This window comes from Ptychodera flava (assembly GCF_041260155.1).
Source record: "Ptychodera flava strain L36383 chromosome 23 unlocalized genomic scaffold, AS_Pfla_20210202 Scaffold_24__1_contigs__length_23054250_pilon, whole genome shotgun sequence".
Lineage (NCBI taxonomy): Eukaryota > Metazoa > Hemichordata > Enteropneusta > Ptychoderidae > Ptychodera > Ptychodera flava.
The window spans coordinates 6,589,417-6,606,079 of record NW_027248278.1 but is presented as its reverse complement, the minus strand read 5'-3'; the positions used below and the strand labels follow the sequence as shown (position 1 = coordinate 6,606,079).

Below are 16,663 nucleotides of genomic sequence, written 5' to 3'. Positions count from 1 at the left end.
TTTCCCCCAGACTGGAATTAATTCATCAACAATGGTTCAGTAATAACATGATTGCATATTATAAAAGATTCATGTATTGCTGTGGTTGCAGGACAGTTTGTATGCTAAATCACTTTGGAAGGCGCAAACGAAAACGTATTTTTCCAGAATTAAAATGACGAAAACCTAATCAAAGATTGGTAACTGTTACATTATAGCCCATGGTTAACCGGTAACGATGAAAAAGTTATACGGAGAGAAACTCTGAATTGTCTACTAAAATGTTCGTCCGCCGAGAAACGTGGTGGAAGAGAGCCAACTTGGCCCTTTTAGTATCTAAAAACTATAACTGTATGTTATATTTGGTGTTATTTCACTTTACTTTATATTTTGATAGCGCTGATCGAATGAGAATATGAAAATCAATAATAAAAATCGAAGATTTTAAAGATTGTTTGTTCCTGAATATAGAAGATCGTTGTAACACTCACCATCCTCGTCAAATTTTTCGATGGCTGTTACTGTGGGTTTGGGCGCCTCTCCCTGGTAACCCGGTTTCAGATTTGCATACTCTTCAAGTTCATTGTTTTGACCATGATTTGCCTGGGTTTTTACAGGCTTGTTCTGACTCCCGCCACCAGCGGGTGCTGCATTCGATGAGTACGCGGCAAGTCCGCCGACGAGTTCGTCCTCCGTGATCCACGCGTCCAACTCCTTCGGAAGGGCGTCCCAGTGCACCTTGGCGATCGCCACGGCGGCACTGAGAACCGTTGCCGCGTACCAGTTTCCGTCAGCCCATTGCACATTGAGTTTGCTGCCCGCCTTTACCTTTATGTGTGGAGAGAGAGAGAGAGAGAGAGAGAGAGAGAGAGAGAGAGAGAGAGAGGGGGGGGAGGTCACTTTGAGTTTTTTGGACAACTCAAGCTTTACAACTACATTGTAAACTGTTGAAAACTGATGAAAGACAACCACATATTGCATAAAGTTTGCTTGCTCTTGCGGAAGCAACAGAGCCTGTTCACGGGTCGGCTATGAAGGGGGCGTTGTTCAATATTTTCCGTGTAACTATATCAGTTCATCAGACACAAACGTATAAAATTCAAAGCAAAAACGATGTTGTGGCACACAGTTCCGTGAAAACTATTAAACACTAATCTGTAAATGAAACTTAAAGGGACAAAGTCGCCCGTTTTTCGCCCGTTGGTTTCATGTATCGTGTCTGTAACCGGGCTCGAATATATGCATGGTCAACCATTCATTCAGTAACTTTCAACATGTCAAACAATATTAATAGTATCTCTTGTCAAACAAAATTCATGAAAAATGGGCGACTTTGTTCCTTTAAACGTATGCCTGTAACACACACAGCTACAACTAAACATAAATGCCTCCAGTACACGAGCGTAAATTGGCTGAGCAAAAAAGCCTGAATGAAATTTTGCTGAGCTAATTATACTCGTTTGGGCAGACTTGAAGCCAAAATGTTTGCAGCTACGCAGCACTCATCTGTGGCGAGTCGCAAATGTCTGGCAGTCTGTCATGTATTACAGCTTCAAAAACACCTACCAAACATCAGATAAGCGATTATTTGAACCACACGATGAAACTGTTTGTCTCAATTAAAAGCAATCTCAACATACTAAATCGTCTTGCCCAACTTTTGCGTATCTTTGCTTCGCGAGTAAATTCCTATGTACAGATCTGAAAGAGAAAACCAAAGGAATTGCTGTCTACTTCACGATGGACGAATGGCAGACGAGTGTCGTCTGACTTACTTCATCGGGGTCCGAGATTTTGCTGCCGTCTCTGTACTTGCATACGTCAGGTAGTACGCCTTCGTCGTACACATTTCCCCATCCGTCGTAGGTCACCTGCAAAATATGTTGTGATTGTTTTCAAAATGCGTGTGTGTGTGTGTGTGTGAGAGAGAGAGAGTGAGTGTGTGAGAGTGAGAGAGAGAGAGAGAGAGAGAGAGAGAGAGGAGAGAGAGAGAGAGAGAGACAGAGAGAGAGAGAGAGAGAGAGAGATGGATTGAAAGAGACAGATGGGAGAGCTAAATAGTTAAGAAAAACTGAAAGCGGAGAGGTAGAACAGAACCCAACAGATATGACTGTGGTGCGTAGAGCGTGATACGGAAATTACTTATGTTTCCGTGTGTGCATTCACTTACATCGCAGCATTAAAGAAAATTCAAGAATCAACATAATGTAAAGTTATTTCAACTGGTTTTTCAGTAAATAATATTATTTTATGAGACAGTTATAACAAGACAGTTATAGCAAAGATGCACAAATTTCACTGTTGAGTTTGCGCAGTAGGTTGACGGCAGCTACATCTTAATTCAGGAGCACGTTAGATCACGCTTTTGCAATACGTTTTTCCCTATCATACTTTTAAATAGAACCAAAATTACGCGAATTTCATATTTACTGTGAAGATCACAAGCTTTAACTAAAGCAACTCTTCCAATTGGCCATAATTTGTCGATACCAGACGCAGAGACTATACCTTTATTTTTATATTGATACCATAATTAGACCCTACTTGTTCCACTATCGCCTAATCGTGATGACGTCAGATTTCCGTCATTAATATGCATAAATAAATATTAGATTGAAAAAATGTGGCGAGACTGGCGTCAATATTGGTATTTTGATAACACCGATGTTCTGAATGAAACAATGAAAATCAAATGTCATAGGATCTGACATCAAACACCAGGGGAAAAAAGACAGGGGCACAAAGCAGAATTTGTCAGAATTTTCTTCGGCAGATGTTACAATGTCGAGCGCGCTAAGTGCGTTACCAGAGCGGAGGTACTGCGTGCAAACAAAGCTGCAATCGCGATCAACGCTTCTCACCTGATACAGCGATTGACGTCTACTTTCCAGTACAGTGCCGGCCATTTTTCGCTTGTAGCGTATGGTGGTGATTCTCTGTCCGATCATCAGGGGACCATCATTAGCTGTTGGAACTGCAAAGATCGATTATCAGATCTTAAATTTCACCATTAATTTTTAATTTTTAATTTTTCATAACACATATCTGATATAAAGCCTTCACTGTAAAGCATTTTAGGCCAGCAAAATAGCCATCACAACTTATTAGTTTAATGTTGACTCACATCTTACTTATCATTAAGACATTTCAAACTTGAACTTCAAAGATTGTCACAGTATCTAGTTGTTATACCACAAAAATTAACAACAAGACATCGTTGATGACACAGTCCCCACTTGTTAATGGGTACTTTGATTACAGGTCCTCAGAGAGGATAGAGTCCTCTTCATTAGGTCTGTGATAAAAATACTTATGAATAAATTCGCTTGATACATGCCTGAGTTGTAGTTCAGGACATGAAAAAATCGTAATAAAATGGCCACATGGTGGCCATATTGGATCGTATCACAAAACAAATAAATGTGCATATGTATGACATAGGTCAATGTCCTTGTAGCAAATTTGATTAAAATTGGTTGAGATATGCCTGAATTATGGCTTGTACATGAAAAAATAATAAAAAATGGCCGCACAGCAACCATATTGGATTGTATCACAAAACAAATTAATGTGCATATGTATGACATTGGTCAATCTCCTTGTACCAACTTTGAATAAATTCGCTTGAAACATGTCTGAGTTATGGTTCTGGACATGAAAAAATGTAATAAAGTGGCCACACGGCGGCCATATTGGATCGTATCACAAAACAAATCGATGTGCATGTGCATGACATAGGTCAATGTCCTTGTACCAAGTTTGAATAAAATCGGTTGAGTTATGTCTGAGTTGTGGCTCTGTACATGAAAAAATCGTAATAAAATGGCCGCCTGGCGGCCATATTGGATCGTATCACAAAACAAATTGATGTGCATATCTATGACATTGATCAATGTCCTTGTACCAACTTCGAATAAAATCAGTTGAAACATGCCTGAGTTATGGCTCTGTAGATGAAAAAATCGTAATAAAATGGCCGCCTGGCAGCCATATTGGATCGTATCACAAAACAAATCGACGTGCATCTGTATGACATATGAAGTAATCCTTGTACCAAGTTTGAATGAAATCGCTCCAGGCATCTCTGAGATATCTGCGTGAACGGACGGACGCACACACGCACGGACGCACGCACACACGCACGGACATGACCAAACCTATAAGTCCCCCCGGACGGTGTCCGTGGGGACTAAAAACATGAGGCCTACATAATGCTGAGGTAGTGTAGCTCTGTGATGACAACAATGTCCATACCGTTATCAGCGGGTTTGATTTGGTCGTCTGGGATCCACACATCCTTCTGGGACATCCCGCTGAACTTGACCTTGACGTGTGATAACCTGACCTCCAAGACGGTGGCATTGTACCAGAAACCGAGCCAGTTCACTTTCAGTTTTGTCCCAACACAGACCTGATAAAACAAATTCAAAATCAAAAATAAATAAATAAATAAATATAAAGTTTACAGCTGTTTAAGAGTCTATGATTCCCTATGAACTTATACAAAAAGGAAATGAAAATAACAGCAGTTTTAAAGAAAATACTGATTTTAGAGGGGAGCCCCCTGCAAAAATTTTGTATTTCAACATAAACAAATTACAGCCTCACCTGGTTCAACGCCTCCACCAATTTATAGAAAATTAAATAACCATGAACACAGACACACACTCTCTCTCTCTCTCTCTCTCTCTCTCTCTCTCTCTCTCTCTCTCTCTCTCTCTCTCTCTCTCTCTCTCTCTCTCTCTTCAAACAATTTTGTGATAAACTTTTAAATTACCTCCTGGTGGTCAGTAATGGCACTGTTGTTAGGGTATTTGCAATCCGACAAGGGTTTAACCTCATCGTATCCGTCACTCCAGCCATCGTAGTGTACCTAATTAAAAATAATCAATGAAAATTTGATGACTTTGAGGTCGACTATTTAAAATTTGTCATCGAAATTGGATCATCAATTTGAAAGTTCTGTCATTTGCCGCTCAACTGTTTATATGGTTGTGTGTGTGTGTGTGTATATATATATATATATATATATATTATATATATATATATATATATATATATATATATATATATATTATGGTTGATATATATTTTGCTTTTTGAAGTGTTTGATAAACGCACATGCGTAATATTTCTCTTTTTGTTCCCAAGCATCACAAGGAGTCAGCATGTAGCGTTACCTTGAATGAAGCATTCTCGCCAATCTCTGTAACAGATCCTAGAATCCACGTGCCACTGACAGAAACAAGAACTTGCTGTCCAACTTGATAATCATTGGCTGAAAATAAAATATTACAATGGTGCTTAGAATGGTTGCAATAAAAAATCCCATCTTCGCCCATATCCAGGGACACTCTAAACGCTACTCGTTAAGGTAAAACGCGCCTCGGGGACAGAACTTCGGGGTTTCAAATTTTATTAATTCTTTTATAACCTACCACTCGCGGGAGTTCATTTTAAAGCTTTTGGTGAAGAAAATTTTCACCATCTCAGTTTTTCGAAAACTGAAAATTTTATTTTCCCACGTAGAGTTAACACAGGGATGGCGGCCATTTTGAATTTCAAATATTAATTAGTAAATCTTACTGAGGTAATCTGTCTTTCTAGTACCATAATTTACAGGGTGACCTCAGATTTTTATTCTTGATTTTGAAAGAGAATGGTTGAAAGATTACTTGAATGAGGAAAATTTGAGCAAAAGTTTAAGTCTTCCACTTTGGAGGCGCATACTACCTTAAGAAGTTCCATTACCAGAAACTGTTTTATATTTCGTCATTTGTTCTTAAGGTAGAATGCGCCTCTGGCTAGGGGCAGATATTTTGACTCTCAAACTTTTGCAATTCTTTTCTGATGCATCACTTGTGGGATCATTTTAAAGATCTTGGAGTAAGAAACATCTTAATTTTGCGAAAAGCGAAAATGTATTTTTCCCCATGGCGATAGCACCGGGATGGCGGCCATTTTGAATTTCAAATATCTACAAAGAATCTTTGGTAATTACCAAAATGTGCAAGGCGAGCCATGATTTATGAATCTCCATTTAAGTATCCTCACAGAAATGATATGTCGCCACCCATTGGCAAGAATTGCACTGTGTCCCCACGTAGATGTTAAAGGTTAAGCTTTTGACAACGGAACTTTATGTCTGGACCTGAAACACTGAGCTAATTCTTGTTAAGGTAGAACGTGCCTCGGGAACAGATAGTCGGACATTCAAATTTTCTAAAATTCTCCTCTGATCCACCACTTGTGGGGGCTCATTTTAAAGCTCTTGGTGAAAGAGAAACTTTCACAATCTTAGTTTTTCGCTAATTTATGTTTACCCATAGAGTCAACATATGATGGCGGCCATTTTGCATTTCAAATATCGCAAAATGTTCGGTAAGCTGTTTCGCTAGTTCCAAAGTTTGCACTGTGACCCCCGATTTTTATTGTTGATTTGGTGAGAGAACTATGGTTAAAGTTTAGGAAAGTTTGAGCAAAAGTTCAAGCCTTTCACTTTCAAGTCGCATATTACCCTAAATACACCTTATACTGAAAAGACTAATGCATATTTGAATATTTTTACAAATAGGGGACAAAATTACAAATGATATAGTGCACGGTTTGACCAAGGACACTGTCACCGGTTTTAGGTAAGATTGATCGCAATAAACATATGGATCGCTGTCTTGTGCACGCAAGATCGTACCTCGAATGCGCTTCCAAACATTCCAAAAAGTCTAAGGTTGGGTATCAACGACCTATAGGCCAGTCGAGCTTTCGTTGTCTTGTACTGGTGTTGAAATATGGTATGAGATCGATTACAGCAATCGTTATCATTCAAGACAAATAAATCATCAGGTCCAATAAATAATACAATATAAAAAAACATGAGAAAATCAATAGTGCAATGTCGAACCGCTAGAAAAGTGGGGATTTAGCGACTATAAACTAAATCAACGTGATAAAAATGTTCTTACATAAAACTTGATTTACTTAACAAATATTATAAAAGTACTATATTTCAATCAAAGCATCTTGGTTGACATTAACAAAGTGCCGCCAACGAATCTGTTCGTGCAAAAATGTGTTCGTACGTAGTTATTTAGCGGGCGGGGAGAAACATTGGTACTTATAGCGAACGGGGAAGAAATTTAAGTTTTTATAGTTCTCAGTGGGCGGGGAGAAAATTTCTGGTGAATACCGGATTGAAAATAGGTACGGAAGGAGAGTAATGCCGTGGTCTATAGAATTTCGTGGAATATTTAACGCCTAACTTACAGGAGAGCAAATATCCAAAGGTTGATTTTTGCTTGCACAGTTTTGCGATTGGGAATTTCAGTGGCAGAAAGACGGCAGTGGGAAGCTGATAGTCGTGGGGAGTGGGGAGCGTTAACGCGTTCAGACCATAGATACTGGAGGGCAGTGGGCACCATAATTCAGTAGGAGGGCATATCTTCCGCATATGCCAGTGGGAGGGCAGTTACGAACAGCTCTACTTCCCCTCAAAATTTTATGTCAAGGTCAAATACATGTAAAATCAAGGTATCAGCATTCGAAATATGTTTTGTGATGATTTTGTAAATTTCACGAAATTTACCGGTTGACGGTACCTGATTATAGAATGCACCATGGGGACAGATATTGGAACTCTCAAACTTTTACAATACTCTTTTAGTCTACAACTTGTTTGCGTTCATTTTGAAGCTTATGGAGAAATTTAAGTTTTCACCGGCTTAGTTTTGTGAAAATCAGGAATTTTCCCTGTAGAAATAACATAAGGATGGCGACCATTTCTAATTTCAAATATTTGGTAAGTAGTTTCTCTAGGACCAACGCTTTCACGGTGATCCCCGACTTTCTGTCTTGATTTTGAAAGAAAACGGTTAACAATTTACTAGTTAAAAGTTGGAGCAAAAGTTGAAGTTTTCAATTTTGGAGGTGTGAACTACCATAAGATCAAATCTAGTGAGAGGAAAATTGAAATATTCCTCAAAGGCATCCGTTTCGAATTCAGAAAGTGAAAATTGCAGAATATGCCGCTTATAATTAATCAAGACAATCTATTAAGATCTAACTGCTGTTTAGCAACTGGTGATCTTTCGAAAAAAAACATCTCTTTGCTGTGTCTAAGGGAGTGTTTGTTGTTTAAAAACGCCTGGCAACATACTCATGCGACTGCGCATTGCGAAAGGGGAACAATGGCTGTAGTGAACCGTTCTGACAGGTGACATGTGACAGACGCCAGGAAATATGCTGAGCGTTATCGTCGGTAACAATATTTGAGAGCTAGTCAATTGCTAGTCTGTTAATTCAATTGCAATGGTATAGCGAGTCACCTGACAATGGCGGACCTAGTATGTCAAGGTCTATCGTGCGTGGGGTGACACTCTGTTCAATTGTTGAGTGGCCTAGCTTTGGTCTTTGAAAAAAACGTACACTGTACACGTGTTTTGTTGAATTCTGACTCGGCGCACATTGAATCGCTGACTTTGATCTGAACTATGTTAAGTCGCTCACAGGCGTCGGTCATGCACATACTACAATTATTTGAGAGTCATTCATCATGTCTATTGACCACTACAGTGTTGGCTTACGCGATAGCTGCAGCCTGAATGGGTTGCATTTGTTTTTAAAGTGAGCATTGTCGCCTTATAAGCTGGGCGCTGTGAGAGAGCTTTCGTAGGGTTATTACGGCCTAGATCAAAGGCCGCCCTCAAGGTAGTAGGCTACGTGGTATTGCCTGAAGAAATATCCAATTAATCTTTGTCTGTGATTAATATAGAGCAGTGTAACAAATCCTCTTGATCGTGCAAGCGTACTGAAATGATGTTATAAACAATTGGTGAAAGAAGGATATGGGGTTGAGAGAAGCAGAGAGAGTTCAAGGTGAATCGACGTTGGAAGAAATGACCTGAAGACCACGCTAGACCAGGCAACTCCTCGGGACTCCCCTCCTCCACGTCTTAGACATTTTGATTCCAGCTTTTCCCGCACAATTTAGGTCATTTCCATCTTATCATTAGCTAGCATAGTTAAAATTTAAGTGCTCGAGCAGGCTTATTTCATTAAATTTTCTCGTTTTCAGTTTAGGCCAAAAAAAATGTGCTGTTCCGATAACATGATTTTCAAAAATAGGGTAGGTAGGTAGGTCGACAGGAAACTTTTTTCCCAAAATATTTTTACTTTTAAATATGCATTTTTCAGGAGTTTAGGGCGGTCAAACACTGGCCACAACATTTCCAGAAAAACGTATCATACATGTGAAAGAAAAAAAACAAAACATAAAAGACATCCTCGTTCAAGCAAAAATCGAATGCCAAGTAACGAACGCGTGATTTTACGGTTTTTTTCCTTCTTTTTTTTACTTCCGTGTTTACGTAGCTCTAAAAAAATTAGGGCCGGCAGGTAATAAATAGATTAGGTTGGGTTATCGGAACAGCACAATTTTTTTTGTTAGGCCTTACACCATAAATTTCGAGAGTTCGCGTCGATCGATTCGGACGTGGGCACGATTCCATGTAAGTACGTGTCAGTCTTAGCCAAACGAGATTAGCTCTACCAGATGAGTGAAGTTACGACGTCATTGTCACGTGATTTAAAGGGATACTCGGGTTATTTCTCAGCTTGATAAAACAAAGCAAATTGACCAACATGATAAAAATTTCGATACAAAACAAAAGACTAAACCGCGTTATTTCTCAGTGAAGTTTAACCATAGACCTTTTTCTCGAGGGTCTATGGTTTAACAAGTATATGGACACACTCGAGAACATTCACCGTGACGCACACCAAAGCAACTGAAGAAACATATATTGTAAAAATGATCAGTGCGATATCTATCAAAAAAAAGACAAAAGAAACGCAAAAAAAGCCCAGCCGTTTTTTTTTTACCTCCACACTTTTGCATAGCATTTGGTCGCTATTCAAAGTCCAACTTTATTATCAGGTTCACCCGACATGATTTTGAATTTTTTGATCAAAATTTCAATCGAGAACAGCATTGGCAAAATGTTAACCAACCCTTCACACATCCACTAATGCAAAATCCCGCTCAGGGAGTTTGAATAGGACGTCACCCCAGCAGATTTCGCTTACGCTGCAGCCGCCATTCATTAAACGGGCTCTCGCTCGAGGTTCAGTTAATCAACAGGTGGTCGCTAGACGATCCTTGTTCTAATTTCCTTCAAATTGACAGTTATGGTTGCTGTACACCTAAATCTTGTAATAATCGACGGGTGACCTTTTAACCTGTTCCCATCACAGCCCCTCCACAAGGAACCGTGTTCACATTTGCTGCCCAGAGTCTGAGAGAAAGGTAGGCTATGCTGGGACAGTCAGAGCGCCCGTCGTCACATCGATGCATGATAGACTCTGAAGCTAAAGGCAAGACCTTTACTTGGCCTTTGCCGTAAAGGGAGTGTACACGAATTTCTAAACCATCTCTCGCTGTAGAGTCCAAATGTCTCCGATTAATGAGCAAGAGTTATTGAAACGATACCGCCTGGATTGCGTGCGTGCGCAGCCATTGTTTGTTGCCATGACAATCACCGGCATACATGTCGGAACAACACGTAGGGTCGAGCTAAATGTACTTGTACACTGACATTTCTGTTCGTATTGTTGACACTCCAAACAAAGAGCTTTCCTCCACCGATCGATTCCTTGCGTGCAATACTGAAAGAACCCGAGAAAATGCTCGTCACGGTATACATTAGTTAGCTGAGCACCTTTTGTTGAAGGAAACAGCCAGAATTTGACCACCACAATCTCAGTTGCTGAGAATAGAATTTGACAAACCGCGGTTGCACCAGCTTGCTACGTTAACACACAGGATCTGCGGTCGTGGCGAGTACCAGCACTATTACGTAAGACATTTGTCCGTAACAAGTCAACTGAAAATAGCAACAGCATACATCTTCTTAATTATTATGAAGCATTGCACTGGCGCTACAGTATACCATTCATTACGAATTTATTTTACAATTTTATTTTGATTTGGTCTCGATAATATTTGAATTACACCATTACATCAATATTCGTCGTCGATGTTCTTACGGGCATGAGATAAGGACAGATAATAAATTGTATTATAATTTGATAAATGATTACAGTATGATTATAATATGATTGTAAATCATATCGTGTTTTGATGGATGGGAGGCTTACGGGTAACTCAGATTTGCCTCTGATCGTTCACCGTGACCCATATCTTCCGTTTTACCAAGCGATGCACTGCTGACACGCTCTTAGTATTAAAAAAAATTACTCCAGTGATCGAGAGATATTTCGTTCATAATTGAGAAGGTACAAAACAGTTAGCGAGATTACAGCCGAGTTGCATATGTACACACACACTCTCTCTCTCTCTCTCTCTCTCCTCTCTCTCTCTCTCTCTCTCTCTCTCTCTCTCTCTCTCTCTGTCTCTCTCTCTCTCTCTCTCTCTCTCGTGCATAGACGACTCGCATATTAGAATATCGACCTACCTGCAGTTGCCATTTTGTAAAGTGTATTCCGATTACTGTTCGCGCTACCTAATCAGAGTCAACTTTTCGTTGATTACGGTTCTGTGACTGTCATGTCACACGGTCTCTCTAGTGACTGATCCAGCTGTCAATGTTCCGGGTCAACTGTGGCTTGCAGCACGATGTTTGCTCGCTGACCAAACTCTACCATGACATGTGTCAAAGGAACACCGCCCCCACACATCTTTCTTATTCTAATCATTCGGTGTGTCGTGGTTGTCACCTCGGGACACAATCCCTCCATCACAGGGCAGTGCACTCGTTTGAGGCATTACGTAAGGCATTTATTTTCCGAAAGCATCTTGGAAATCATATCAATTGTATTCACTCCCTGTGCAAAACGAACATAACCTTTGACCGAAGGGCTATTTGGGTGATTCGAAATGAACCCCCAGGCAAATGAGTAAGTTTCGGTGTAAATTTCTTGCAACCATAATATTGTCATTTTGAGTCAATAGAATAAACGTATGTACAGCTTAGACAAACAAGTGCTACGAGGGCGTGTGACTCTCTCCTGATTAAAAAACTCAAATCCCCCGTCCCCAATGATAATAAACATTGGAAAATAAGAAGGAAAATGAGATTATTTGTGTACGGTACATTCAATCAGTTTGCACATTACATGGACAGATGTGGGCCGTTGTCAGGTGGGCTAGACCTGCTTCAAGTCTGTGTGGTATTAAAACATTATAAAGCGAAGGACTGAACATTAGCAGACTGTCGCGCCAATGGCTGTTGCGTAAATCGTAAGGTGAATACCTGGGCCAGCCAGTGTCTCAGCTGTCGAGAAAAGACATCTCGACAGAAGACTGTCTTAGGTGGGCTTATCCTGTCGCCATATCCTTTGTTGGCGTTCGATTCTCGATTACTAAAATAAATGAATGCCTTTCTGCAAAACGTGTTAAGTAGCATTCAGTATACAAATAACTAATAGCATATTGTCAATTAAGGATATTCATCGACTAAAATTCTGTATCTTTTTATTTCATTTATCTATTTCATTTAGTTAAAACATAATCGCGCACCTATAGTTGGTATAACAGGTCAGAGCGCCCCCTATAGAGATGTATTGTACAAAGCTGGCCAAGAAGTTGAAAATAGGTTTTCCAAGGATATATCGGATAACACGATAATTATCGCTTTCTTAATATCTATTGTTTTTGCAATCACTTTGCTAGTATGTAGAAATATAGTGGTAGAACCAGGAAATTAATAAGCTTTGCGAGGGAAAAGTTTTCATAAACAAAATCACACAGGACGCGTGACCGTGCCGTCCATCATTGAGGTTAGAAAAGACGCGCTACTGTTGTCATCGTCATTTTATGTTTCCAGTGGCATTACAAATTGAAAGTTTTTTGTCTGTAGGACTGCTGTGGTAGAGCAGAATTATATCGCTCTCCAAAGGGAAAATTCACACAACCCGTGCACACTGATCATATAACCTTGACATGTGACCGTATCTCGAGCGAGAAACGATTCATAATTCTCACCAATGGTACAAAATTTTTGTTGTCATCTGTGTTTACCCAACCGTTTCCAAGTAAAAGTGTTAGCTTGTACAGGAGTAGTCTTGTAGAACCAGGAAAATAATACCAGTTTTCTCGACAGGAAAGTTTTAAAATCCCAGCTTAAATGTGAAATGTCCTATTGACCCCAAAGAATATACCTCGTTACTCGTGTATATTTAACCATTGCAAACGGGCAATAAGTTAAGTTTCACGAAGCAGAGAAATATGTGACGAAGAAAAATTTTGAAGGCATTTAGTGATCGTCAAAAACAAAGACTGTCAAATAGGCTCTGCTAATGTTTATGACAAATAAATCGGCCTTGTGACGTGATAACAAATGTAAATAAATGTAACCTTACTGCCATAGCTGCAATGCTAATAGCCGTGGTGGACTTGGTCGTGCGGCTTGCTGTTGTGCGGCTTGTGCGATGCCCAAACAAGGCTACAACTCCACCCTATACCTTGCCCACGTTACACAGCACTACAAATGTGAAGTACACGCTCAAGGCACACACGGGGCCGCATTTTTAGCGAATCATACCTTACCTTGTGCAATTTCACCGTACTCTTGCTCTCAGATGATGTAGCAATCGTTTAAACTGAATGTCGATGGTCAACTTTACTGCTTGAAGCTGTAAAATGACAGTTTAAGAAAGACATTTTTAGAAAACGATATTTATCTTATATATATATATATATATATATATATATATATATAATATATATATATATATATATATATATCTCCTTGGAAAACCTTTTCACTTCAAGCGCGACTTTCGAAACTTCCGCTAATTAGAACGCTTTGTAGAAAGCGATAGTTATCGGTTTTTTATGTCATATATTATTGGGAAACTTTTTTCACTTCTGTTCCGACTTTCTAAACTTCGGCTTATTTATAAATTTAGAAAAAAATAGAAATCGTCAATTATCGTTTTAATCCGATATATCGAAGGAAAAAAAATTCCACTTCAGGGCTTACTTTCTAAATTTAGTTGAAGTTTAGAGAGTCGGGCTAGACTTGGTTCAAGTCTGTGATTTGTGAATGTTTGAATAGAGTGAACGCAATGATTTGTATTTTGCTTTCATGTGAAACGCGCAGTGTGAGTGGACGCGATGAGTGGGGTGAACGCTGTACAGGGGAGTTTCACCGTGAATCCGGCAGAAACTAACTCACTATAATGCCCAGACTCAAAGGTAACGCATTCAATCGCTGGGAAACCTGGCCTGGGCTACCAAATTCCGAATAGCTTTGTACGAATAGGAGAGACTCAAGAGAAACTATTATAAATGATTTTATTGTTTGAAAATTCACCGACTTGAACCACGTCTAGAGTCGGGCCTTAAATGAAGAAAAGGGTTCGGACGATACGGTGGATAAAAACGAAATATTGTGGTAGAACCAGGAAATTAATAACGCTTTGCTAGGGTAAGCATTTTCATAACCATCATCACCTTGGACACGTGACCGTGCCGTCCATCATTGAGGTTAGAAAAGACGTGCTACTGTTGTCATCGTCATCTTGTGTTTCCCATGGCATCAAAGTGAAAGTTTTCGAAAAGTTATCGGTGTCCAAAGGGAAAATTTTATACAACCTGTATATGTGCACACTGATCATATAACCTCGACATGAGACAGTATCTCGAGCGAGAAACAATTCTCACCCATGCCATGGTACAAAATTTCTGTTGTCGTCTGTGTTTACCCAACCAGTTCAAAGTAAAAAGTTTTAGCTTGTATAGGAGCAGTCTTGTAGAACAAGGAAAATAATACCAGTTTCAGTTCCCCTAGAGGAAAGTTTTAAATCCACAGCTCAAATGTGACTTGTCATATAGACCCAAAAGAATAGTACCTCGTATATATTTGACCATTGCAACGGGCAAGAAGTTGAATGTTACGACGTGGCAGTGAATAAGCATTACAAATTTGTAATGAACAAAAATTTTGAATGTTTTCCGTTCGTCAGAAACAAAGACCACCAAATAGCCTCTATTACTGTTTATGACAAATAAACTGGTAAATGACGTGAAGACAAATGTAAATAAATGTAACCATACTGCCACAGTTCAAATGAACAAACTGTGTTGAGATTATTCTCGTTCTTCGACTGTCTTGTCCGATTTTTAAGTAGAGGTGCCAATTAATGCTTAAAGTATTATTATACGTGACGCCAGCCAGGCTGCCATCTCCTAGCTGCGTGCTAAAAGTAAACTATGGAACCATTTAGAAAGCCGGGCCTCGGGTGAAAAAGGATTTTCAACGCGTTATCGTTTAAAAACGATAATTATCGCTTTGTAAATAGCATTCTAAATTTATGAATTAGCTTAAGTTTAGAAAATCGGGCCTCAAGTGAAAACAAGTTTTCCAACGATATATCGGATAAAAACGATAATTATCGCCTCTTAATAGCGTTCTAAATTCATGATAAATTGGCTGAAATTGAGAAAGCCGGGCTTGAAATGAAGAAAATTTCCAAGGATATATCGGATAAAAACGACAGTTATCGCTTTCTAAATAGCGTTCTAAATTCATGATAAATTAGCTGACGTTTAGAAATTTGGGCCTGAAGTGAAAAAAATTTCAGTCATACCGGATAATAACCTTTTAAATTCTTAAATAAGCTAAAGTTTAGAAAGCCGGGCCTCAAGTGAAAAAGTTTTCCAAGGATATATCGGATAAAAACGATAATTATCGCCTTTTACTTGAAATAGCGTTCTAGATTTATGAATTAGCTGAAGTTTGAAAGTTGAGCTTGAATGAAAACAGTTCTGTCTTACTACTTATAATTAAAGGATCTTTACTATTTTCATCATTAAGGCGTCGACAGTGCTTCTCCATTCGGATTTCTAGTCTTAACCTCTTGCGTGACACTGAGCCTTATATGATATTAAAATAACATAAACATTGTATTATTGAAGTGAACCCTATATTTTCTCTTTGGACCACAATATATTTTTAGTGATCTACATGGACCACCATGTAAAAGTTAATTTAGAGCTCTGTAATGATTGCTGCACACAATTTCATCAGTGACAGTGCATCGGGATTGTCAAAGATGCCAATCCTATCAATTCTGATAGACTGACTTCAAAGCGCATTGCAGTAAACTTGTGAAAATGTTTTTTGATATTTGCTACTGAAACAGTTGCACATATGCTTTGCCATGTCATCTGATTCACTTTCTATGTTGTAGGTGCACAATGCAAAGTATCCAAAATATTTACAATGCTTGGTTCCGGGCCCTGAATTGGCTTTCAATGACAATAATGTGAAATTTTGCTAAAATATTTACAATGCTTGGTTATAGACCCTGAATAGGCTTTCAATGACAATAATATGAAATTTTGCTATCACCATTTCTGCTTGTTGCTAAAACTATGAAAGAAACTACATATTGATATCAGAAACATGTCTTTGAGATGAACTTTCATACACATGTGACCTACAATTCAAGCTGTAAATTCATCAAGAAAGTGTCTGCAGATACAACATAATCTGAATTTCTCTAAAGTTGATTATTATGTTTAAGCATTGCTACTTATGAGCAACAATCCATTAAAACAGTATTGCAATAGAAGCTGCTGGAATGTACCTATAATGGGGTATATTCATAAACAAGTTGAGACATTTTAGATGATAATAGAGCAGAAACTTTGGCTTTGAAAAAA

General features: G+C 38.9%; 1 protein-coding gene across 1 annotated transcript; it reads right to left on the bottom strand.

The window, feature by feature from the left end:
• Positions 1–408: 408 nt before the first annotated feature.
• LOC139124988 (uncharacterized) lies at positions 409–11,616 on the bottom strand. The gene is made up of 7 exons (XM_070691104.1): positions 11,448–11,616; positions 5,160–5,257; positions 4,757–4,852; positions 4,234–4,390; positions 2,841–2,953; positions 1,755–1,850; positions 409–807 (listed from the first exon to the last, which is right to left on the bottom strand). The coding sequence occupies exons 1-7, from the start codon at positions 11,458–11,460 to the stop codon at positions 424–426; spliced, it is 957 nt and encodes a 318-aa protein (XP_070547205.1). The 5' UTR covers positions 11,461–11,616; the 3' UTR covers positions 409–423.
• Between the last annotated feature and the right edge of the window lie 5,047 nt (positions 11,617–16,663).